Here is a 26,422-nt window from a genome sequence, read left to right on the forward strand (position 1 = left end):
TTTTGACATTTAGCAGACGATTTTATCCAAAGCGACTTACAACAAGTACATTTGTCTAAAATAAGTGAATCATTGATACATCAGTCATCATAAGAAACAATCTATGCTAGGACCAGGTGCCCTTGGCAGTCACAATGCTAAAGAAGGAAAAAGGAGGACTTTGGAGAGAAGATGCTCTTTGTTATTGTACAAAACCCAAGTGGACGTCTGTTTCTGGAACATTCTCAAACACCTCACCTGAAAGGCTCAACTACAGCAACACCAGGACCTTCATATTGAACTTGTGCAAGGGTTCCCGAACGTTTGATATAGATCAGGGGTCTCAAACTCGCGGCCCGCGGGACGACATTTTGTGGCCCCCTACTTGACATCAAAGTTTAGTGTTAGTGCGGCCCGCGCGTTTTTCTCACACGCACCTTTTTGCCGAGTCGTTGCCCTGAGCGTTTTCTATATTTTTTTTATCACTTATGGGCTACCATAGCTCAGGCTCGTGACAACTTCCGGTGGTGTTTGTTGACAAGTTAGCCAACGCGAATTAGCGAATTTTTCCTGAAATTGTCTGTGCTCGTCGCCAACCTTTCTCTTTACGGCAGGTTTTTTTGGAATACTTGAAACCCTTTTTTTGTGGAATACTTGATGCGGCCCAGCCTCACCCAGACTACCTCCAGCGGCCCCCAGGTAAATTGAGTTTGAGACCCCTGATATAGATGGAGACAGTTAAGAGTTATAAACACTGAATTCTAAAAACACAACTGCCTAACAAATAAACCATTGTTCTTATTGTAGGGAATAGAAAATAACATTTTAGGTAACAATACTTTGAAAGTGATGTTGAAGGAAAATGAGAGCGTGCATTGATGCCAATAGTGTACTTCACACAACTGTGTGCATCCATGTTGCCATGGCCTTACCTGTGTACAGCCTGTGTTTGTGAGTGGCTCCTCTGTGTGCGTGAACTCTTTAGCTGACTTGGTCTCAATGAAGAGATCTGGTCCGTCACGGTTTATGCTCCCCGTCTCCTCCCCTCTCCTCCCTGGCTACACTCTCTCTCTTTTTTTTCTCTGTGCCCAGTCCGACCACATGGACCCCCTGGACAGACAAAGGAACCGATACTTTTGGTAATTGTAAAATCAAATCAAAATGCGATTGGTCACGTACATTGCATACAGCCGTAAGAGATATAGTAAAATGCTTTATGAATCTAGCTCCTCGTTCAACAACAATCAACAAATCAATATAATCTAGTAATAATAAAGGAGTGACAGTAGTCGTGCAAAATGGTGCAATGTAGTAGCAGCAGTAAATGACTGTAATAATAATACAATGACAAGGGTGCCATGGATGTAGCAGCAATAATTACAGTAATAATGCAAACGTTCAATGAATGTAGTAGCAATAATTGTATTCTTCACATATTAAAAAAACATTAATATACATGTATATATACACACACAGTATATTGCCATTTGTTCATTGCAAATGTTGACACTTTACATGATGATGTGCTGTGTTTTACCTTCTGCAAGAACATCTGCCGCTCTATAAATGACGACACATGACCAAATATTATCAACATCTAGAACAGAAAAGAGCAAATCTATGAAATCTATGAGCAAATCTATGAATCGTCTCTAAATGAATAAATAAATAATACATATCTAAATAAATAAATATTTACACTCACTGAGCACTTTATTAGGAACACAAAACTAATACTGGGTAGGGCCTCCCTTTGCTTTCAAAACAGCCTTAATTCTTCGTGGCATTGATTCCACAAGATGTTGGAAACATTCCTTTGAGATTCTGGTCCATGATGACATGATTGCATTCCGCAATTTGTGAAGACTTTAGGTGCACTTTCAAGCTGTGAATCTCCCATTCTACCACATTCCAAAGATGTTCTATGTGATGAACAAGGGAATAACAGGATTGTGATGTAGCAAATCATCATATTTGCAAAAGTTATATAACATATAACATTAATGGTCATCAATAAACATAATTACACCGGTGCTATGGTCATACATACAGTATGTACAGTAGGAGATTGGCCATCTGGAGTACTGGGAGAATCTGTGGGTCCATCTCCCCCGGCATGGCAGGCCCATTGGTCGCTGGGTTTGAACACCCAAGAGGTACAGTATGGCATACATAGAGAAACATACAATTAGGTTCACAGATGAGTTCTAACAGTTAGGTTCAGATTGGTGATTCTAAGCCATAATCTTTGGAGTCATGCCCTGGACATTATTTTAAATGACTGTGGTAGATACATATCTACTGTATATGACTATTACTTTCTAATAGGACTTGCTATTATTTTTTTCTTTTGCTAAAAATCTGATACTGTGCTCCTGTGTCTGTATAACCAAACATATTTGTTATTTAGAGCAGGGACGTAGGAAGTATATTCCCCCTTTCTCCCCAGAGACATTTTTGCATATCACCTGTTAAACAAGCAATTCTGGTGACTTTTGACCAGAGAATAACATAGTGGTTAGTGCAAGTGAAAAGCGTTGAATCCAACAGCAGACACAATCAACTGTTTTTTTTATTTTTATTGCTGAGCTTTCTGTCCAGGGACCTTCGTCATAGCAATGAATTTAAACATAAAAAAGACCACAATCAAAACAAGGTTCATCAACATAAGAAAGGGAATACATTTTGAACAATGAATTATCATGATAATGGTGCCGAACCCGACCCAATCCCACCAATAGGACAGACAGGAGCGCAAACAAGCGGAATAAAAATCTGAATGAACATAGCATCTTTTATCATTTTAATTTTACAGGTATATATAGGCTAAGCCTATAAAGTAGGGAACACAATACCCATCCATAACATAGGCTAAATGTTATTAGCTCATAGAATTTGACCCAAACCCACCTGACCCGATCTCCCTATTATTTTTTATTGACATGAGCCCGCCTGATCCGCGGGTAAACCCAACCCGCGCATCACTGCTGGACACACACACACACACACACACACACACACACACACACACACACACACACACACACACACACACACAGCCAAAAGTTGACCGTCTCTCTATTGTGCACTCAATGAAAATCTTGATGAGGTCGGGGACATCAACCTCATCCAGAATAAAGAACAACAAAAAGACACCTGCTGACAGGGTTTGCGGCCGCCACTTCCTACGTCCCTGACTTAGAGTGAGCACTAACATGAAGGGACTAAGGAATGCAGGAATTCAATGCATTCTTTGATAAATCCCTCAATGTACTGCAATACAATTCAGCAAATGCTCTATGACAATCTGAATCCAATTCAAATGTTGTATTAATGCACTGTATACATTGTCTAGCAAAATCTCATGAAAATCGTGCTTTTACAATCAGTGGGTCACAAGTCACGAACATGGTTGTTGTCATTTATTCCATCAACAATTTCAGTGTGTATAAGGTTCTTCAACGAATGATTTGAAACTAGGCGTTCCAACCCGATGAGAGAAAACCCTTTGGCAATGGCAAATAAAGTTTCAATAGAGCTGTTTGTCTGGAAAAAACCCCCAGTATTAATGTGCTTGTGTTGATTAAAGAGTCAGTCCTCCCATCTCTCCACCCGGTTGGTGTTTTTGTGATTGTGAGATGGTTGACAACATTTTTCCCTCTCTCTCTCTCTGCTAACTCTTCCCTGGGCAGACGTAAGACAAGAGGGTGTCAATCATGTTTTTGATGATGGGGGGGGGGGGGTGGAGGTCATGGGGGAGGTGGTGGGCCAGAGTCATCTCCCAGGCATCCACCAGCAGGACATCCAGGCCCTTGAACATAGCTCTGAGCACTCCATCTATCTGCAGGGAGAACCAGTCACTGTTGTAGAGGCTCACCCTTTGGTCCAGAGTCTGGAGGTTGGCTGAACGGACCACCACCAGGGTCCCAGGAGCCCGGTCCTGGAGTCGCACCACGGCCCGCCGGATGTGCCGAAGTCGGCGAATGTAGATCTCTATGGGGTAGAAGTTGAAATGGGCCCAGACGCTGATGACTACCACAGTGTTCGGGCCTCCGGCCAAGCCATCCAGTTCATTGGACACATAACGTAGTTCACTAGAGATGACGCGGACGAAGTGGAGAGGCGGGCCGTGGCTTCGGTACTTCAGCAGGATGTTGTGGGTGCTGTCCACCGCCATGAAGGGCCCCTGTTGCGGAGGACTGTGTAGGTTGAACTCCTTCAGCTCTGAGACCGACAGAGAGGGAGAAGATTAGTGGGGAGTTGGGGGTTGGAGAGGAGAGAGAGAGAAAGCACCTTAGATACGGCTGAATTTGGAGAATGTCACACTCACCTGGTACAAAGGTGTTGAGGTACTCAAACCACTGTCTGAGAGTGGAATCTCCATACATGTACACCACCTTGTCCTTCAGACACTGAATAATGGCAGACGGGTCGTTAAACTGGCGCATCATGACTCCACCTAGCGCTCGCCACGATCCCTGGAAGTAATACCCAGAGGGCATGACCCTGATAGGCTCTGCCTTAACACTGCTGTTCTTCACCTCAGATTTGTCTGAAAGAAAAGAGCAAAATTTGAATGTAGCATCTGACATTAGAGATAGACTGATAATGCACGGATGGAGATTGATTTGTATTGACATTTACACACACACACACACACACACACACACACTTACCTTTAATTTCAGGCAGCACAGTAACATTGCCAGATCCTGTAGCATGAATTTGTACTTTGATGTTTACACCACTAAGAGAAATCAGAGACACTCATTTTGATATGTTATCAAAACAATATCATACATATGAAACAAATTATATTGTATTTGATTATATTATAGTTTTTATAGAACATTGTAAATGTTTTTTAAATATGTATGTAAATCGGTGTGACATTTCATTCCACGACTGCAAAACCCTCCTACTATTACTACTGCTACAACTGCTACTGCTTCTACTACTACGCATGTTAATAGACAGAGGCACAAAGTATAGTACTATGTAGCCTCTGAGCATACACACAGCTGGAAGAGGAGTGCTTCTTTGTTGGTGAGCGGGACATTATAGCTTCCCCTGTCGTGGTTGATGCGTGTGTCACAGCTCAGCAGCTTTGGCTTATAGCAGTACCAGGGCTCCCCTGTGTTAAGATCTGTATAGTTGCACAATGGCTGCTGATTGGCCAGCAGACATAGGTTACAGACAGTTATCTCAGATTGACGGCCAGAGCGGAACAGACTCTTGAAGGTCACTCGGTCAGGCCCTTCCTCCCGTAAGCGCTGTAGCACAGCGACAGCCTCACTAGGGTGGACCAGCGTCACCTCTACCTGTGCAGTACCCTCCCATAGTAACGGGAAGACAGCTGAATAGGACCCGTTCCGGTGGTCCAGCACCTGCCCCGCCACGCCCGCCCCCAGCTCTGGGGAGTGCAGCCGGGCCAGCAAGAAGTCCCCGCCATAGCGCTTGGGCAACCCCTGGGAGTCGTGCATTTGGACCAGAGCCTCCAGCTGGTCGCCCACGTGCCACTCCCTCCCTCGCGCTGCTGGTAGGATAGTAAACAGGCTGTGTGCAGGGTCGCTTGTCTGGGCAATAGCGATTAGACTGGGTGGGGGCTCAGGCCAGGCTATGGACTCAAAGAGGTAGCGTTCCTCCATAGCCTCTTCAGGTGAGGGCTTCTGGCCCAGATGGGCACAGTAGCTCCGGTTGCGGTATGGGGGAGGAGAGCCCTGTGGGGTGAAGGCTGAGTGAATGCTGCTCTGGAACTGGTTTAACTGGAGTGTCGACACAGTCCTGAAATTCAGCTTCTGCTGGGGAGGAGAGGAGAGGTTACCAAGGGTGGCAATGGAAGAAGTGAATCTGTACTGGTGAAGCTCTGAGCTCTGATCAGTGAGAAGAAAATGTGGAGCAAAACAAAACCAGCTTTCAGCTATTTATAGGAAATGGGGAAGAAAGAACAGCGGCATGCCCAATCCTTTCCCGAAACCAAACTGGGGTCTCTTTCACCACTCACGTCATGCAGGAAGTCAGTTTTTGAAATCTGGTTAAGAGTATGCTATCCTCCTACCTAAATTCCACTCTTTTCTGGACCTGGGCAGTGACTAACTCGACACCAATTCCCACAAACAAACTTTTCCCCCTCACCTCCAGAGCGTGGATGTTGCGTAACAGGAAGATGAGGCCTGACAGGACCAGCACAAGGACGAAGGGGGCATATTTGGACAGGCTCTTCCGCATGGCCCCCTGCCTCTGCTGTCCAAGCTCAGGCCCTATCTCACGTTCTTCTGTCACCATGGTGATGATGTCCCCAATACCAGTCCCCCTGTAATGGACATTTAAAAACATTGTCATTAGTGAGGTGGGTTAGGGTTAGAAACATACTTCATTCATTTTTAGCAGTTAGATATTGTGCCTTCAAAAAGTATTCAGACCCCTTCACTTTTTCCACATTTTGTTGTGTTGTAGACTTCATTTAAAGTGAAATAAATTAAAAGAATTTATCATCAATCCACACACAATACACCAGAATGACAAAGCGAAAACTGTTTTTTTAGAACTTTCAGTAAATTTATTAAAATTGAAATACAGAAATACCTCATGTACATAAGTATTCAGACCCTTTGCTATGACACTCTCACAAATTAGCTGAAATGCAAAAATGTCATCAACGAATCACTCAATAAGTTGAATTGAGTCCATCTTAATGCATGGATAATAGTTCATGTCATTTTGGAATTAATATCTGTTTTTATAGGGTCTCTGATTTGCATAGGAATAGTTGGACTTGCTACCCTATAAAACCATTTGTATCATATTTGATACACGAGTTTCCGAGACCTCTATCTATATCAACATGATCAATACTTTCCTTAAAAACCCGTTGTATATAATCTGATACATGTATTCTGCCCTCTAGTGGATTATCGTTCCACTGCAGGCAGTGGAAGGTTTTCTTTTGGCCGATTTAAAATAGTCGCTGTGATTAAATCATCCACGAACTTTTGCCAGGAAAATCTTTGCTAATTTTCAAGAAGTTAATGTAAGAATAATATTTTTATTGTTACTCGTTTTTAAACATAAGTATTGTCTGTATTGAAACAATGCATAATTACTTAATAATTCATTCTTTATATTACAGTTAAATCATGTTAAAAATGTGTAGGTATATAAGGTATATTATCCCTGAACTGTCATGTCACGTGTTTGTAATGTTGTGTCTACCACAATACAAACACACACTATTTTGATGATTTAATTAATCTAATTAATGACTGAAATGCCATCTTAAAATACATTTTGGGTATTTTCACAATAACAATTCACAATTGTTGTTCACAATTTTCAAAATGTTCACAATAAAATCATAATCGCTATGCTATATTGGCCATTTTTGTTTTGTTTTGATTTGTTATGTGTGTATTTTCAGATGTCAAAAAGAATAGAGGAAGAAGAGAGAAAAAGAAAGTACATTGAAAATGTCATCAGCATGATAATTGATGGCAATTCAAGTGACATAGAGGAGTTAGGGGAAGATGATGATGAGGAATGGACTCCTCAGGCCATGCATGATGATGGAAGTTCAGATAGTACTGATGACAAAGATGAAAGTGTAGCCCAGACTAGCACAGAAGTTGAGGTCCCAACAACAACACAGGACACAATCAGGAAGGAGTCAGTGAAGGGCAAAGCAAAAAGGAAAGAATACAGATGGAGAAAAACAGAATATCAAGCTCCATCTGTCGATTTCATTGCATGTGTTGAGGAAGGCACAGAGGACAGGTGTGACTGGACACCATACATGTATTTCAAACAGTTTGTCACTGATGAAATGCTGCAGGAAACTGCAGAACAAACAAACCTGTACAGTGTACAAAAAGAGGGCATGTCAATAAACACAACTGCCAAAGAGATAGAGCAGGTTCTAGGCATGTACATGAATATGGGGTTAGTACAGATGTCCTGTGTGAGAGCCTATTGGGAGATGGAGACAAAGTTCCCTGCAGTTTGTGATGTGATGTCTCGAGGTCGATTTTTGAAATTTCTGACACTGATTCACTTTCAGGACAACCTCAGTGTGTCTGATGATGCAAAGAAAGACAAACTGTGGAAGCTCAGGCCATGGTTACAAAAACTGCGAGAACAGTTTCTCTGCATACCTCCTGAAGAATGCCATGCAGTTGATGAAATTATGGTGCCATTCAAGGGAAATCTCATCTACGTGTGTACATGCCTGCAAAACCTCACAAATGGGGTTTCAAGATGTGGGGACGTGCTGGACAAAGTGGCTTTCTTTATGACTGTGATGTTTGTCAAGGTGCAGAAAATCCAGACAGAGAAAAGTCGGAAGTTGGTGTTACAGGAGAAGTTGTGCTGAAAATGACATCAACACTTCCAGCAGGAAGAAATCACAAGGTCTTTGCGGACAACTACTTCACATCAGTTCCCCTGGTGCAACACCTAAAAGAGAGAGGAATCCACTACCTTGGCACGGTCCGGATGAACAGGGTGAAAGACTGCACCATGATGGATGAGAAAGAATTGAAGCAAAATGGAAGAGGATCAATGGACTTCAGAGTGAACCAGGACAACAACATCATTGTAAGATGGAACGACAACAAAGCAGTGAACCTGATGTCCTCTTTTGTTGGCATTGAACCTGTGGGAAATGTGAAACGCTGGGATTGCAAATCCAAAACTCACATAATGGTTCCCAGACCAGCCATTGTTGAAACATACAACAAGTTCATGGGAGGTGTTGATCTCCTTGATATGCTGTCTGCACATTACAAGTTCAGCTTCAGATCCCGAAGATGGTACATGTACATCTGGTGGCACACTGTTACAGTGGCACTCGTCAATGCGTGGAACCTCTACAGAAGAGACCAGAAGAAGCTAGAGCCCCAGATGAAACCCATGGCTCTGCGAAGGTTTCAGGCTTTTGTTGGCACTTCTCTCATAAGTGCAGGAAAGGCCAAAATCAAGTGTGGCAGACCAGTATCCTCTCTAGAAGCGACTCCCACACCACCCCGTAAAAGGCCAAGCTGCAGTGTGCCTCTTGATATGAGAAGGGATGACATTGATCATTTTCCAACATGGGAAACCCGACAGAGATGCAAGCACTGCACCGGCAATCACTTCTCACATGTCTACTGTGAGAAGTGTAAGGTGCATCTTTGCCTGAACAAGGACAGAAACTGTTTTCGTGCCTACCACAAAGTGAAATAAAAAGGCCTTAAAAAGATGTAAAAAAAAAAAAAAAAAAAAAACTGCCTGAAATGTTCTATATTTTCTAAATGTTATGGGCAAAATTTGTTTTTGTATCTAAAATTAACATTGTTGTGAGCAAAAAATTGCCAAAAAACCCAATGTATCAAATGTGATACAAAAAAAATATCGTAAACAAAATGAAATGGCAAACGTTTTTTGGGGGATTTTGTTAAAAGGTTTAATAAACATCTCAGTTCCAAGAAATTAGAATTTTCTGGCTATTTTTTGATTGGTTGGGCTTTACAGGGTTAAGCACTAACTATACTCCAACGAACCAAGTATTACAGCGCTGTCTCGTGTGGGACGTCATCATCTAAAATAATATTGCTGCTCTAAATTATTTTGACCAGCAGGTGCCACTAGTGTACATTATATGTTTTTCCTACATGTTGTTGGCTAATCTTTTCGAGAGAGGGGACTAGACTCAGTCTGCCATGAAAAGAGAATGAGGTTTTACATTCTGTATGTCACAGAGATCAGGAAGTGTCATTCAATAACGCACAGTTTTACTTCAGCTGCAGTTTAAAATAGAAGTCGATAACTCTATATTGAGAACATCACTTCCTACATCTATAACAGTGGAGGCTGGCGGAGGTAGAAATCGGAGGACGGGCTCATTGTAATGCATGGAATGGAATGAGGAATGGTATCAAACATACTATTCCTCATTCTGTTGCATGTATTACAATGAGCCCGTCCTCCGATTTCTACCTCTACCTCCCCTGGTCTATAATACTGTATGTCACATATGCAGCTAGAGTGGGTTTAATAGATTAACATGGTTCACACTGCACACAGGGACGTGTACTAGCTTGGAGGGGCCACAGAGAAAGCAGAAGAAAAGGGCAGGGTGGGCAGCCGTGTGGTGCAGCAGAATAGTACTGTTGTCTTCTTGTCAGATTCAATGTCGCCCATTGTCACTTTAAACTCTGTGATACCTCTCCTTCTCTCACCCTCTCATTGTTTCAGACTGACTTAATACAGAGAAAAATGAAATAGGTGGGACAAATCATACTTTGAAATCTATCTTTTGGAGAGTGTTATTCATTTACATTACATTTACATTTTTGACATTTAGTAGACGCTTTTATCCAAAGCGACTTACAACAAGTACATTTGTCTAAAGTAAGTGAATCATCTATACATCAGTCATCATAAGAAACAATCTATGCTACGACCAGGTGCCCTTGGCAGTCACAATGCTAGAAGAAGGAAGGATGTTTTCTTATTTATTTTTTTATTTTTATTGTTAACAGTAGAGAAACTGCACAGAGGGGTAGTGGGGGGTGAAGAGGTCTTTAGGAGGGACAGTCAAAATGTAGCCTGAAAAGATGGGTCTTCAGTCTACGGCGGAAGATAGGTAGTGACTGTTCACCTGAAGTCTCATGGATTATGCTTTTTCAGCATCCCACTCTTTCAAAGAATACCAACTTTGTTATTGTACAAAACCCAAGTGGACGTCTGTTTCTAGAACACTCTGAAACACCTCACCTGAAAGGCTCAACGACAGCAACACCAGGACCTTCATATTGAACTAGTGCAAGGGTTCCCGAACGTTTGATATAGATGGAGACAGTTAAGAGTTATAAACACTGAATTCTAAAGACACAACTGCCTAACAAATAAACCATTGTTCTTATTGTAGAGAATAGAAAATAACATTTTGGGTAACAATACTTTGAAAGTGATGTTGAAGGAAAATGAGAGCGTGCATTGATGCCAATAGTGTTTCCCCTTCTGTGTGTCAAACCTTTCAATAATATTGGAACATCCATTTTTTGACATTTAAATGAATGATCTATAGCCTTTGATCCTTGAAGAATATAACTAATAAATGCTTCATGAATGAGAGATAAATGCCTTTGCGGATACTAATGTACCTGCTAGTGTGCTGTAGCTGGAGTACCTGTCTATAGCGTACTTCACACACCTGTGTGCATCCATGTTGCCATGGCCTTACCTGTGTACAGCCTGTGTTTGTGAGTGGCTCCTCTGTGTGCGTTGTGATCGCTGTCTCTCTGTGTGTGAACTCTTTAGCTGACTTGGTCTCATTGAAGAGATCTGGTCCGTCACTTTTAAGCTCCTCCCCTCCTCCCCTTTTTTTCACAAAGGTTAAAGACATGACACATGACTTGTCAATGATGATCTTGTGTTTCCAACAGCCCTGTGTTTTTCAGATAGATAGATAGATAGAAACTTTATTTATCCCAGGGGGAAATTCAGGTTCCAAGTAGCGTACAGACATAGGGGTATCACACACAGCATACACATACAACATACAACATTAGCAGTATTGTATACAGGCGAGGTGCAGTTGTAAATGTCTTTGCAGTTAGGTGAGGTGCAAAAAGGTAAGGCAGACAATTATAGTGCAATTATAGCATTAACATAGCTACATAAATATGGACTATTTTTAAAGTGCATTTAGTCCAGGCTGGTGGAGGGAGGTAGGGGCTGTGTATGAGGCCTAGCATAGCCAGTAAACATTGTAGTTAATGAGGTGAAACAGTGACATGATACATGATAGTGATGTGATGCGGTGGTGGGGTGGCTCTTTGTCCCTGGGCGCTCCAGTAGACAGTGGCTGATGGCTGGTGATTGAGGTCGGTGACGCCTTTGATGATGGGGGGTGTTGGGAGATGGGGGGCTGTGTGAGATGGGGGAGAGGTGTAGAATGGCCCTGCACGCCGACAGAGACAGCTCCTGGAGAGGGGGTGGGGTAGGCCACCGCAGCTGGGTGGTCGAATCTGTTGTAGAACTGGTTCAGTTCATTGGCCCGGTCTTGACCTCCCTCAACGCAGCTACTGCTCTTCCTCATGCCCGTCATCATCTTCATCCCATCCCACACCTCTCGCACGTTGTTCTGCTGCAACTTCCTCTCTACCTTCCTTCTGTATAACTCCCTTGCCTCTTTCAGCTTGACTTTGAGTTCCCCTTGTGTGTGCTTCAGCTTTGCTAGGTCCCCCTCTTTGAACGCCCTCTTTTTCTTATTGAGGAGGGCCTTGACATCGCTGGTAATCCAAGGCTTGTTGTTTGGAAAGCAGCGCACAGTTTTTGTGGGAACAACAATGTTTTCACAGAAGTTCAGGTAGTTGGAGTAGCAGTGTGCGAGCCCATCCTTCTGTTTCTTGGTTCTCCTATTTGTATTTCTACGAAGGATGAGCTAACGTTTAAAAAGTTTAATAGGTATCAAAACCAAAAGTCAAAGCAACAAGAGTTAGACCTCTCTGCATGTTTTAAAGTTGGATTGGTGTGAATAGCTTAAAAGTTGTAGGAGGAGTAGCAGGTGGAATAATTGGAATAATAATAATAATACTAAGTATGTCAAAGAACAATAGTTGGACTTGCTGAAACAAGCCCACTAATTATACTTCAACAAACCAACTATTACAGCGTTGCCTGAGCTTCTAAAGCTTATAGGAGGAAGGATGGGTCTCTGGATCAACATGTCTTTGTTCCCCATATCCAGCTTCTACTGAGAGAAGGTGAAGGTGCCCAGTCCGACCACATGGACAGACAAAGGAACCGATACTTTTGGCAATTGTAAAATCAAATAAAAATGCGATTGGTCACGTACATTGCATACAGCCGTAAGAGATATAGTAAAATGCTTTATGAATCTAGCTCCTCGTTCAACAACAATCAACAAATCAATATAATCTAGTAATAATAAAGGAGTGACAGTAGTCGTGCAAAATGGTGCAATGTAGTAGCAGCAGTAAATGACTGTAATAATAATACAATGACAAGGGTGCCATGGATGTAGCAGCAATAATTACAGTAATAATGCAAACGTTCAATGAATGTAGTAGCAATAGTTGCGGTATGGTGGAGGAGAGCCCTGTGGGGTGAAGGCTGAGTGAATGCTGCTCTGGAACTGGTTTAACTGGAGTGTCGACACAGTCCTGAAATTCAGCTTCTGCTGGGGAGGAGAGGAGAGGTTACCAAGGGTGGCAATGGAAAAAGTAAATCTGTACTGGTGAAGCTCTGAGCTCTGATCAGTGAGAAGAAAATGTGGCGCAAAACAAAACCAGCTTTCAGCTATTTATAGGAAATGGGGAAAGAAAGAACAGCGGCATGCCCAATCCTTTCCCAAAACCAAATTGGGGTCTCTTTTACTACTCACACAGGTAGTCCGTTTTTGAAATCTGGTTAAGAGTATGCTATCCTCCTACCAGTGCATAAATTCCCCTCTTTTCTGAACCTGGGCATTGACTAACTCGACACCAACTCCCACAAACAAACTTTTCCCCCTCACCTCCAGAGCGTGGATGTTGTGTAACAGGAAGATGAGGCCTGACAGGACCAGCACAAGGACGAAGGGGGCATATTTGGACAGGCTCTTCCGCATGGTCCCCCGCCTCTGCTGTCCAAGCTCAGGCCCCATCTTACATTCTGCTGTCACCATGGTGATGATGTCCCCATTACCAGTCCCCTTGACATGGACATTTAAAAACAGTCATTAGTGAGGTGGGTTAGGGTTAGAAACATACTTCATTCATTTTTAGCATTTAGATATCGAGCCTTCGAAAAGTATTCAGACCCCTTCACTTTTTCCACATTTTGTTGTGTAAAAGACTTCATTTAAAGTGAAATAAATTAAAAGAATTTATCATCAATCCACACACAATACACCAGAATGACAAAGCGAAAACAGTTTTTTAGAAATTTCAGTAAATTTATTAAAATTGAAATACAGAAATACCTCATGTACATAAGTATTCAGACCCTTTGCTATGACACTCTCACAAATTAGCTGAAATGCAAAAATGTCATCAACAAATCACTCAATAAGTTGAATTGAGTCCATCTTAACGCATGGATAATAGTTCATGTCATTTTGGAATTAATATCATTGTTTTTATAGGGTCTCTGATTTGCATAGGAATAGTTGGATTTGCTTAAGCACTAATTATACTCCAACGAACCAAGTATTACAGCGCTGTCTCGTGTGGGACGTCATCATCTAAAATAATATTGCTGCTCTAAATTATTTTGACCAGCAGGTGCCACTAGTGTACATTATATGTTTTTCCTACATGTTGTTGGCTAATCTTTTCGAGAGAGGGGACTAGACTCAGTCTGCCATGAAAAGAGAATGAGGTTTTACATCCTGTAGGTCACAGAGATCAGGAAGTGTCATTCAATAACGCACAGTTTTACTTCAGCTGCAGTTTAAAATAGAAGTCGATAACTCTATATTGAGAACATCACTTCCTACATCTATAACAGTGGAGGCTGGCGGAGGTAGAAATCGGAGGACGAGCTCATTGTAATGCATGGAATGGAATGAGGAATGGTATCAAACATACTATTCCTCATTCTGTTGCATGTATTACAATGAGCCCGTCCTCCGATTTCTACCTCTACCTCCCCTGGTCTATAATACTGTATGTCACATATGCAGCTAGAGTGGGTTTAATAGATTAACATGGTTCACACTGCACACAGGGACATGTACTAGCTTGGAGGGGCCACAGAGAAAGCACTAACAGAAGAAAAGGGCAGGGTGGGCAGCCGTGTGGTGCAGCACAATAGTACTGTTGTCTTCTTGTCAGATTCAGTGTCGCCCATTGTCACTTTCAACTCTGTGATACCTCTCCTTCTCTCACCCTCTCATTGTTTCCCACTGACTTAATACAGAGAAAATCCACAAAATGAAATAGGTGGGTCAAATCATACTTTGAAATCCATCTTTTGGAGAGTGCTGTTCATTAACATTTACATTTTTGACATTTAGCAGACGATTTTATCCAAAGCGACTTACAACAAGTACATTTGTCTAAAATAAGTGAATCATTGATACATCAGTCATCATAAGAAACAATCTATGCTAGGACCAGGTGCCCTTGGCAGTCACAATGCTAAAGAAGGAAAAAGGAGGACTTTGGAGAGAAGATGCTCTTTGTTATTGTACAAAACCCAAGTGGACGTCTGTTTCTGGAACATTCTCAAACACCTCACCTGAAAGGCTCAACTACAGCAACACCAGGACCTTCATATTGAACTTGTGCAAGGGTTCCCGAACGTTTGATATAGATCAGGGGTCTCAAACTCGCGGCCCGCGGGACGACATTTTGTGGCCCCCTACTTGACATCAAAGTTTAGTGTTAGTGCGGCCCGCGCGTTTTTCTCACACGCACCTTTTTGCCGAGTCGTTGCCCTGAGCGTTTTCTATATTTTTTTTATCACTTATGGGCTACCATAGCTCAGGCTCGTGACAACTTCCGGTGGTGTTTGTTGACAAGTTAGCCAACGCGAATTAGCGAATTTTTCCTGAAATTGTCTGTGCTCGTCGCCAACCTTTCTCTTTACGGCAGGTTTTTTTGGAATACTTGAAACCCTTTTTTTGTGGAATACTTGATGCGGCCCAGCCTCACCCAGACTACCTCCAGCGGCCCCCAGGTAAATTGAGTTTGAGACCCCTGATATAGATGGAGACAGTTAAGAGTTATAAACACTGAATTCTAAAAACACAACTGCCTAACAAATAAACCATTGTTCTTATTGTAGGGAATAGAAAATAACATTTTAGGTAACAATACTTTGAAAGTGATGTTGAAGGAAAATGAGAGCGTGCATTGATGCCAATAGTGTACTTCACACAACTGTGTGCATCCATGTTGCCATGGCCTTACCTGTGTACAGCCTGTGTTTGTGAGTGGCTCCTCTGTGTGCGTGAACTCTTTAGCTGACTTGGTCTCAATGAAGAGATCTGGTCCGTCACGGTTTATGCTCCCCGTCTCCTCCCCTCTCCTCCCTGGCTACACTCTCTCTCTTTTTTTTCTCTGTGCCCAGTCCGACCACATGGACCCCCTGGACAGACAAAGGAACCGATACTTTTGGTAATTGTAAAATCAAATCAAAATGCGATTGGTCACGTACATTGCATACAGCCGTAAGAGATATAGTAAAATGCTTTATGAATCTAGCTCCTCGTTCAACAACAATCAACAAATCAATATAATCTAGTAATAATAAAGGAGTGACAGTAGTCGTGCAAAATGGTGCAATGTAGTAGCAGCAGTAAATGACTGTAATAATAATACAATGACAAGGGTGCCATGGATGTAGCAGCAATAATTACAGTAATAATGCAAACGTTCAATGAATGTAGTAGCAATAATTGTATTCTTCACATATTAAAAAAACATTAATATACATGTATATATACACACACAGTATATTGCCATTTGTTCATTGCAAATGTTGACACTTTACATGATGATGTGCTGTGTTTTACCTTCTGCAAGAACATCTGCCGCTCTATAAATGACGACACATGACCAAATATTATCAACATCTAGAACAGAAAAGAGCAAATCTATGAAATCTATGAGCAAATCTATGAATCGTCTCTAAATGAATAAATAAATAATACATATCTAAATAAATAAATATTTACACTCACTGAGCACTTTATTAGGAACACAAAACTAATACTGGGTAGGGCCTCCCTTTGCTTTCAAAACAGCCTTAATTCTTCGTGGCATTGATTCCACAAGATGTTGGAAACATTCCTTTGAGATTCTGGTCCATGATGACATGATTGCATTCCGCAATTTGTGAAGACTTTAGGTGCACTTTCAAGCTGTGAATCTCCCATTCTACCACATTCCAAAGATGTTCTATGTGATGAACAAGGGAATAACAGGATTGTGATGTAGCAAATCATCATATTTGCAAAAGTTATATAACATATAACATTAATGGTCATCAATAAACATAATTACACCGGTGCTATGGTCATACATACAGTATGTACAGTAGGAGATTGGCCATCTGGAGTACTGGGAGAATCTGTGGGTCCATCTCCCCCGGCATGGCAGGCCCATTGGTCGCTGGGTTTGAACACCCAAGAGGTACAGTATGGCATACATAGAGAAACATACAATTAGGTTCACAGATGAGTTCTAACAGTTAGGTTCAGATTGGTGATTCTAAGCCATAATCTTTGGAGTCATGCCCTGGACATTATTTTAAATGACTGTGGTAGATACATATCTACTGTATATGACTATTACTTTCTAATAGGACTTGCTATTATTTTTTTCTTTTGCTAAAAATCTGATACTGTGCTCCTGTGTCTGTATAACCAAACATATTTGTTATTTAGAGCAGGGACGTAGGAAGTATATTCCCCCTTTCTCCCCAGAGACATTTTTGCATATCACCTGTTAAACAAGCAATTCTGGTGACTTTTGACCAGAGAATAACATAGTGGTTAGTGCAAGTGAAAAGCGTTGAATCCAACAGCAGACACAATCAACTGTTTTTTTTATTTTTATTGCTGAGCTTTCTGTCCAGGGACCTTCGTCATAGCAATGAATTTAAACATAAAAAAGACCACAATCAAAACAAGGTTCATCAACATAAGAAAGGGAATACATTTTGAACAATGAATTATCATGATAATGGTGCCGAACCCGACCCAATCCCACCAATAGGACAGACAGGAGCGCAAACAAGCGGAATAAAAATCTGAATGAACATAGCATCTTTTATCATTTTAATTTTACAGGTATATATAGGCTAAGCCTATAAAGTAGGGAACACAATACCCATCCATAACATAGGCTAAATGTTATTAGCTCATAGAATTTGACCCAAACCCACCTGACCCGATCTCCCTATTATTTTTTATTGACATGAGCCCGCCTGATCCGCGGGTAAACCCAACCCGCGCATCACTGCTGGACACACACACACACACACACACACACACACACACACACACACACACACACACACACACACACACACAGCCAAAAGTTGACCGTCTCTCTATTGTGCACTCAATGAAAATCTTGATGAGGTCGGGGACATCAACCTCATCCAGAATAAAGAACAACAAAAAGACACCTGCTGACAGGGTTTGCGGCCGCCACTTCCTACGTCCCTGACTTAGAGTGAGCACTAACATGAAGGGACTAAGGAATGCAGGAATTCAATGCATTCTTTGATAAATCCCTCAATGTACTGCAATACAATTCAGCAAATGCTCTATGACAATCTGAATCCAATTCAAATGTTGTATTAATGCACTGTATACATTGTCTAGCAAAATCTCATGAAAATCGTGCTTTTACAATCAGTGGGTCACAAGTCACGAACATGGTTGTTGTCATTTATTCCATCAACAATTTCAGTGTGTATAAGGTTCTTCAACGAATGATTTGAAACTAGGCGTTCCAACCCGATGAGAGAAAACCCTTTGGCAATGGCAAATAAAGTTTCAATAGAGCTGTTTGTCTGGAAAAAACCCCCAGTATTAATGTGCTTGTGTTGATTAAAGAGTCAGTCCTCCCATCTCTCCACCCGGTTGGTGTTTTTGTGATTGTGAGATGGTTGACAACATTTTTCCCTCTCTCTCTCTCTGCTAACTCTTCCCTGGGCAGACGTAAGACAAGAGGGTGTCAATCATGTTTTTGATGATGGGGGGGGGGGGGTGGAGGTCATGGGGGAGGTGGTGGGCCAGAGTCATCTCCCAGGCATCCACCAGCAGGACATCCAGGCCCTTGAACATAGCTCTGAGCACTCCATCTATCTGCAGGGAGAACCAGTCACTGTTGTAGAGGCTCACCCTTTGGTCCAGAGTCTGGAGGTTGGCTGAACGGACCACCACCAGGGTCCCAGGAGCCCGGTCCTGGAGTCGCACCACGGCCCGCCGGATGTGCCGAAGTCGGCGAATGTAGATCTCTATGGGGTAGAAGTTGAAATGGGCCCAGACGCTGATGACTACCACAGTGTTCGGGCCTCCGGCCAAGCCATCCAGTTCATTGGACACATAACGTAGTTCACTAGAGATGACGCGGACGAAGTGGAGAGGCGGGCCGTGGCTTCGGTACTTCAGCAGGATGTTGTGGGTGCTGTCCACCGCCATGAAGGGCCCCTGTTGCGGAGGACTGTGTAGGTTGAACTCCTTCAGCTCTGAGACCGACAGAGAGGGAGAAGATTAGTGGGGAGTTGGGGGTTGGAGAGGAGAGAGAGAGAAAGCACCTTAGATACGGCTGAATTTGGAGAATGTCACACTCACCTGGTACAAAGGTGTTGAGGTACTCAAACCACTGTCTGAGAGTGGAATCTCCATACATGTACACCACCTTGTCCTTCAGACACTGAATAATGGCAGACGGGTCGTTAAACTGGCGCATCATGACTCCACCTAGCGCTCGCCACGATCCCTGGAAGTAATACCCAGAGGGCATGACCCTGATAGGCTCTGCCTTAACACTGCTGTTCTTCACCTCAGATTTGTCTGAAAGAAAAGAGCAAAATTTGAATGTAGCATCTGACATTAGAGATAGACTGATAATGCACGGATGGAGATTGATTTGTATTGACATTTACACACACACACACACACACACACACACACTTACCTTTAATTTCAGGCAGCACAGTAACATTGCCAGATCCTGTAGCATGAATTTGTACTTTGATGTTTACACCACTAAGAGAAATCAGAGACACTCATTTTGATATGTTATCAAAACAATATCATACATATGAAACAAATTATATTGTATTTGATTATATTATAGTTTTTATAGAACATTGTAAATGTTTTTTAAATATGTATGTAAATCGGTGTGACATTTCATTCCACGACTGCAAAACCCTCCTACTATTACTACTGCTACAACTGCTACTGCTTCTACTACTACGCATGTTAATAGACAGAGGCACAAAGTATAGTACTATGTAGCCTCTGAGCATACACACAGCTGGAAGAGGAGTGCTTCTTTGTTGGTGAGCGGGACATTATAGCTTCCCCTGTCGTGGTTGATGCGTGTGTCACAGCTCAGCAGCTTTGGCTTATAGCAGTACCAGGGCTCCCCTGTGTTAAGATCTGTATAGTTGCACAATGGCTGCTGATTGGCCAGCAGACATAGGTTACAGACAGTTATCTCAGATTGACGGCCAGAGCGGAACAGACTCTTGAAGGTCACTCGGTCAGGCCCTTCCTCCCGTAAGCGCTGTAGCACAGCGACAGCCTCACTAGGGTGGACCAGCGTCACCTCTACCTGTGCAGTACCCTCCCATAGTAACGGGAAGACAGCTGAATAGGACCCGTTCCGGTGGTCCAGCACCTGCCCCGCCACGCCCGCCCCCAGCTCTGGGGAGTGCAGCCGGGCCAGCAAGAAGTCCCCGCCATAGCGCTTGGGCAACCCCTGGGAGTCGTGCATTTGGACCAGAGCCTCCAGCTGGTCGCCCACGTGCCACTCCCTCCCTCGCGCTGCTGGTAGGATAGTAAACAGGCTGTGTGCAGGGTCGCTTGTCTGGGCAATAGCGATTAGACTGGGTGGGGGCTCAGGCCAGGCTATGGACTCAAAGAGGTAGCGTTCCTCCATAGCCTCTTCAGGTGAGGGCTTCTGGCCCAGATGGGCACAGTAGCTCCGGTTGCGGTATGGGGGAGGAGAGCCCTGTGGGGTGAAGGCTGAGTGAATGCTGCTCTGGAACTGGTTTAACTGGAGTGTCGACACAGTCCTGAAATTCAGCTTCTGCTGGGGAGGAGAGGAGAGGTTACCAAGGGTGGCAATGGAAGAAGTGAATCTGTACTGGTGAAGCTCTGAGCTCTGATCAGTGAGAAGAAAATGTGGAGCAAAACAAAACCAGCTTTCAGCTATTTATAGGAAATGGGGAAGAAAGAACAGCGGCATGCCCAATCCTTTCCCGAAACCAAACTGGGGTCTCTTTCACCACTCACGTCATGCAGGAAGTCAGTTTTTGAAATCTGGTTAAGAGTATGCTATCCTCCTACCTAAATTCCACTCTTTTCTGGACCTGGGCAGTGACTAACTCGACACCAATTCCCACAAACAAACTTTTCCCCCTCACCTCCAGAGCGTGGATGTTGCGTAACAGGAAGATGAGGCCTGACAGGACCAGCACAAGGACGAAGGGGGCATATTTGGACAGGCTCTTCCGCATGGCCCCCTGCCTCTGCTGTCCAAGCTCAGGCCCTATCTCACGTTCTTCTGTCACCATGGTGATGATGTCCCCAATACCAGTCCCCCTGTAATGGACATTTAAAAACATTGTCATTAGTGAGGTGGGTTAGGGTTAGAAACATACTTCATTCATTTTTAGCAGTTAGATATTGTGCCTTCAAAAAGTATTCAGACCCCTTCACTTTTTCCACATTTTGTTGTGTTGTAGACTTCATTTAAAGTGAAATAAATTAAAAGAATTTATCATCAATCCACACACAATACACCAGAATGACAAAGCGAAAACTGTTTTTTTAGAACTTTCAGTAAATTTATTAAAATTGAAATACAGAAATACCTCATGTACATAAGTATTCAGACCCTTTGCTATGACACTCTCACAAATTAGCTGAAATGCAAAAATGTCATCAACGAATCACTCAATAAGTTGAATTGAGTCCATCTTAATGCATGGATAATAGTTCATGTCATTTTGGAATTAATATCTGTTTTTATAGGGTCTCTGATTTGCATAGGAATAGTTGGACTTGCTACCCTATAAAACCATTTGTATCATATTTGATACACGAGTTTCCGAGACCTCTATCTATATCAACATGATCAATACTTTCCTTAAAAACCCGTTGTATATAATCTGATACATGTATTCTGCCCTCTAGTGGATTATCGTTCCACTGCAGGCAGTGGAAGGTTTTCTTTTGGCCGATTTAAAATAGTCGCTGTGATTAAATCATCCACGAACTTTTGCCAGGAAAATCTTTGCTAATTTTCAAGAAGTTAATGTAAGAATAATATTTTTATTGTTACTCGTTTTTAAACATAAGTATTGTCTGTATTGAAACAATGCATAATTACTTAATAATTCATTCTTTATATTACAGTTAAATCATGTTAAAAATGTGTAGGTATATAAGGTATATTATCCCTGAACTGTCATGTCACGTGTTTGTAATGTTGTGTCTACCACAATACAAACACACACTATTTTGATGATTTAATTAATCTAATTAATGACTGAAATGCCATCTTAAAATACATTTTGGGTATTTTCACAATAACAATTCACAATTGTTGTTCACAATTTTCAAAATGTTCACAATAAAATCATAATCGCTATGCTATATTGGCCATTTTTGTTTTGTTTTGATTTGTTATGTGTGTATTTTCAGATGTCAAAAAGAATAGAGGAAGAAGAGAGAAAAAGAAAGTACATTGAAAATGTCATCAGCATGATAATTGATGGCAATTCAAGTGACATAGAGGAGTTAGGGGAAGATGATGATGAGGAATGGACTCCTCAGGCCATGCATGATGATGGAAGTTCAGATAGTACTGATGACAAAGATGAAAGTGTAGCCCAGACTAGCACAGAAGTTGAGGTCCCAACAACAACACAGGACACAATCAGGAAGGAGTCAGTGAAGGGCAAAGCAAAAAGGAAAGAATACAGATGGAGAAAAACAGAATATCAAGCTCCATCTGTCGATTTCATTGCATGTGTTGAGGAAGGCACAGAGGACAGGTGTGACTGGACACCATACATGTATTTCAAACAGTTTGTCACTGATGAAATGCTGCAGGAAACTGCAGAACAAACAAACCTGTACAGTGTACAAAAAGAGGGCATGTCAATAAACACAACTGCCAAAGAGATAGAGCAGGTTCTAGGCATGTACATGAATATGGGGTTAGTACAGATGTCCTGTGTGAGAGCCTATTGGGAGATGGAGACAAAGTTCCCTGCAGTTTGTGATGTGATGTCTCGAGGTCGATTTTTGAAATTTCTGACACTGATTCACTTTCAGGACAACCTCAGTGTGTCTGATGATGCAAAGAAAGACAAACTGTGGAAGCTCAGGCCATGGTTACAAAAACTGCGAGAACAGTTTCTCTGCATACCTCCTGAAGAATGCCATGCAGTTGATGAAATTATGGTGCCATTCAAGGGAAATCTCATCTACGTGTGTACATGCCTGCAAAACCTCACAAATGGGGTTTCAAGATGTGGGGACGTGCTGGACAAAGTGGCTTTCTTTATGACTGTGATGTTTGTCAAGGTGCAGAAAATCCAGACAGAGAAAAGTCGGAAGTTGGTGTTACAGGAGAAGTTGTGCTGAAAATGACATCAACACTTCCAGCAGGAAGAAATCACAAGGTCTTTGCGGACAACTACTTCACATCAGTTCCCCTGGTGCAACACCTAAAAGAGAGAGGAATCCACTACCTTGGCACGGTCCGGATGAACAGGGTGAAAGACTGCACCATGATGGATGAGAAAGAATTGAAGCAAAATGGAAGAGGATCAATGGACTTCAGAGTGAACCAGGACAACAACATCATTGTAAGATGGAACGACAACAAAGCAGTGAACCTGATGTCCTCTTTTGTTGGCATTGAACCTGTGGGAAATGTGAAACGCTGGGATTGCAAATCCAAAACTCACATAATGGTTCCCAGACCAGCCATTGTTGAAACATACAACAAGTTCATGGGAGGTGTTGATCTCCTTGATATGCTGTCTGCACATTACAAGTTCAGCTTCAGATCCCGAAGATGGTACATGTACATCTGGTGGCACACTGTTACAGTGGCACTCGTCAATGCGTGGAACCTCTACAGAAGAGACCAGAAGAAGCTAGAGCCCCAGATGAAACCCATGGCTCTGCGAAGGTTTCAGGCTTTTGTTGGCACTTCTCTCATAAGTGCAGGAAAGGCCAAAATCAAGTGTGGCAGACCAGTATCCTCTCTAGAAGCGACTCCCACACCACCCCGTAAAAGGCCAAGCTGCAGTGTGCCTCTTGATATGAGAAGGGATGACATTGATCATTTTCCAACATGGGAAACCCGACAGAGATGCAAGCACTGCACCGGCAATCACTTCTCACATGTCTACTGTGAGAAGTGTAAGGTGCATCTTTGCCTGAACAAGGACAGAAACTGTTTTCGTGCCTACCACAAAGTGAAATAAAAAGGCCTTAAAAAGTTTTATGTAAAAAAAAAACTAAAAAGAAAACTGCCTGAAATGTTCTATATTTTCTAAATGTTATGGGCAAAATTTGTTTTTGTATCTAAAATTAACATTGTTGTGAGCAAAAAATTGCCAAAAAACCCAATGTATCAAATGTGATACAAAAAAAATATCGTAAACAAAATGAAATGGCAAACGTTTTTTGGGGGATTTTGTTAAAAGGTTTAATAAACATCTCAGTTCCAAGAAATTAGAATTTTCTGGCTATTTTTTGATTGGTTGGGCTTTACAGGGTTAAGCACTAACTATACTCCAACGAACCAAGTATTACAGCGCTGTCTCGTGTGGGACGTCATCATCTAAAATAATATTGCTGCTCTAAATTATTTTGACCAGCAGGTGCCACTAGTGTACATTATATGTTTTTCCTACATGTTGTTGGCTAATCTTTTCGAGAGAGGGGACTAGACTCAGTCTGCCATGAAAAGAGAATGAGGTTTTACATTCTGTATGTCACAGAGATCAGGAAGTGTCATTCAATAACGCACAGTTTTACTTCAGCTGCAGTTTAAAATAGAAGTCGATAACTCTATATTGAGAACATCACTTCCTACATCTATAACAGTGGAGGCTGGCGGAGGTAGAAATCGGAGGACGGGCTCATTGTAATGCATGGAATGGAATGAGGAATGGTATCAAACATACTATTCCTCATTCTGTTGCATGTATTACAATGAGCCCGTCCTCCGATTTCTACCTCTACCTCCCCTGGTCTATAATACTGTATGTCACATATGCAGCTAGAGTGGGTTTAATAGATTAACATGGTTCACACTGCACACAGGGACGTGTACTAGCTTGGAGGGGCCACAGAGAAAGCAGAAGAAAAGGGCAGGGTGGGCAGCCGTGTGGTGCAGCAGAATAGTACTGTTGTCTTCTTGTCAGATTCAATGTCGCCCATTGTCACTTTAAACTCTGTGATACCTCTCCTTCTCTCACCCTCTCATTGTTTCAGACTGACTTAATACAGAGAAAAATGAAATAGGTGGGACAAATCATACTTTGAAATCTATCTTTTGGAGAGTGTTATTCATTTACATTACATTTACATTTTTGACATTTAGTAGACGCTTTTATCCAAAGCGACTTACAACAAGTACATTTGTCTAAAGTAAGTGAATCATCTATACATCAGTCATCATAAGAAACAATCTATGCTACGACCAGGTGCCCTTGGCAGTCACAATGCTAGAAGAAGGAAGGATGTTTTCTTATTTATTTTTTTATTTTTATTGTTAACAGTAGAGAAACTGCACAGAGGGGTAGTGGGGGGTGAAGAGGTCTTTAGGAGGGACAGTCAAAATGTAGCCTGAAAAGATGGGTCTTCAGTCTACGGCGGAAGATAGGTAGTGACTGTTCACCTGAAGTCTCATGGATTATGCTTTTTCAGCATCCCACTCTTTCAAAGAATACCAACTTTGTTATTGTACAAAACCCAAGTGGACGTCTGTTTCTAGAACACTCTGAAACACCTCACCTGAAAGGCTCAACGACAGCAACACCAGGACCTTCATATTGAACTAGTGCAAGGGTTCCCGAACGTTTGATATAGATGGAGACAGTTAAGAGTTATAAACACTGAATTCTAAAGACACAACTGCCTAACAAATAAACCATTGTTCTTATTGTAGAGAATAGAAAATAACATTTTGGGTAACAATACTTTGAAAGTGATGTTGAAGGAAAATGAGAGCGTGCATTGATGCCAATAGTGTTTCCCCTTCTGTGTGTCAAACCTTTCAATAATATTGGAACATCCATTTTTTGACATTTAAATGAATGATCTATAGCCTTTGATCCTTGAAGAATATAACTAATAAATGCTTCATGAATGAGAGATAAATGCCTTTGCGGATACTAATGTACCTGCTAGTGTGCTGTAGCTGGAGTACCTGTCTATAGCGTACTTCACACACCTGTGTGCATCCATGTTGCCATGGCCTTACCTGTGTACAGCCTGTGTTTGTGAGTGGCTCCTCTGTGTGCGTTGTGATCGCTGTCTCTCTGTGTGTGAACTCTTTAGCTGACTTGGTCTCATTGAAGAGATCTGGTCCGTCACTTTTAAGCTCCTCCCCTCCTCCCCTTTTTTTCACAAAGGTTAAAGACATGACACATGACTTGTCAATGATGATCTTGTGTTTCCAACAGCCCTGTGTTTTTCAGATAGATAGATAGATAGAAACTTTATTTATCCCAGGGGGAA

At 42.2% G+C, this 26,422-nt stretch overlaps 2 protein-coding genes across 4 annotated transcripts; both read right to left on the reverse strand.

Moving 5' to 3' along the window:
* Positions 1 to 1,615: 1,615 nt before the first annotated feature.
* Positions 1,616 to 11,321, reverse strand: LOC310813352 (NXPE family member 3-like). Of its 2 annotated transcripts, XR_014554545.1 has the most exons (7): positions 11,198 to 11,321; positions 6,115 to 6,292; positions 4,999 to 5,777; positions 4,656 to 4,726; positions 4,310 to 4,531; positions 2,030 to 4,203; positions 1,617 to 1,901 (listed from the first exon to the last, which is right to left on the reverse strand). XR_014554545.1 is itself a non-coding variant. In XM_083682301.1 (6 exons), exons 1-6 carry the CDS (start codon positions 11,287 to 11,289, stop codon positions 3,653 to 3,655), a joined length of 1,893 nt encoding a protein of 630 aa, XP_083538427.1. In that variant the 5' UTR covers positions 11,290 to 11,321; the 3' UTR covers positions 1,616 to 3,652. The 2 variants fall into 2 exon arrangements, 1 of the variants encoding a protein (XP_083538427.1); XM_083682301.1 differs by having other exon boundaries at positions 1,616 to 4,203.
* A 5,257-nt stretch (positions 11,322 to 16,578) lies between these two features.
* LOC310813452 (NXPE family member 3-like) lies at positions 16,579 to 26,289 on the reverse strand. Of its 2 annotated transcripts, XR_014554548.1 has the most exons (7): positions 26,166 to 26,289; positions 21,079 to 21,256; positions 19,963 to 20,741; positions 19,620 to 19,690; positions 19,274 to 19,495; positions 16,994 to 19,167; positions 16,581 to 16,865 (listed from the first exon to the last, which is right to left on the reverse strand). XR_014554548.1 is itself a non-coding variant. In XM_083682479.1 (6 exons), the coding sequence occupies exons 1-6, from the start codon at positions 26,255 to 26,257 to the stop codon at positions 18,617 to 18,619; spliced, it is 1,893 nt and encodes a 630-aa protein (XP_083538605.1). In that variant the 5' UTR covers positions 26,258 to 26,289; the 3' UTR covers positions 16,579 to 18,616. The 2 variants fall into 2 exon arrangements, 1 of the variants encoding a protein (XP_083538605.1); XM_083682479.1 differs by having other exon boundaries at positions 16,579 to 19,167.
* Between the last annotated feature and the right edge of the window lie 133 nt (positions 26,290 to 26,422).

This window comes from Argentina silus, assembly GCF_951799395.1.
Source record: "Argentina silus genome assembly, chromosome: 12".
Classification (NCBI taxonomy): Eukaryota; Metazoa; Chordata; class Actinopteri; order Argentiniformes; family Argentinidae; genus Argentina; species Argentina silus.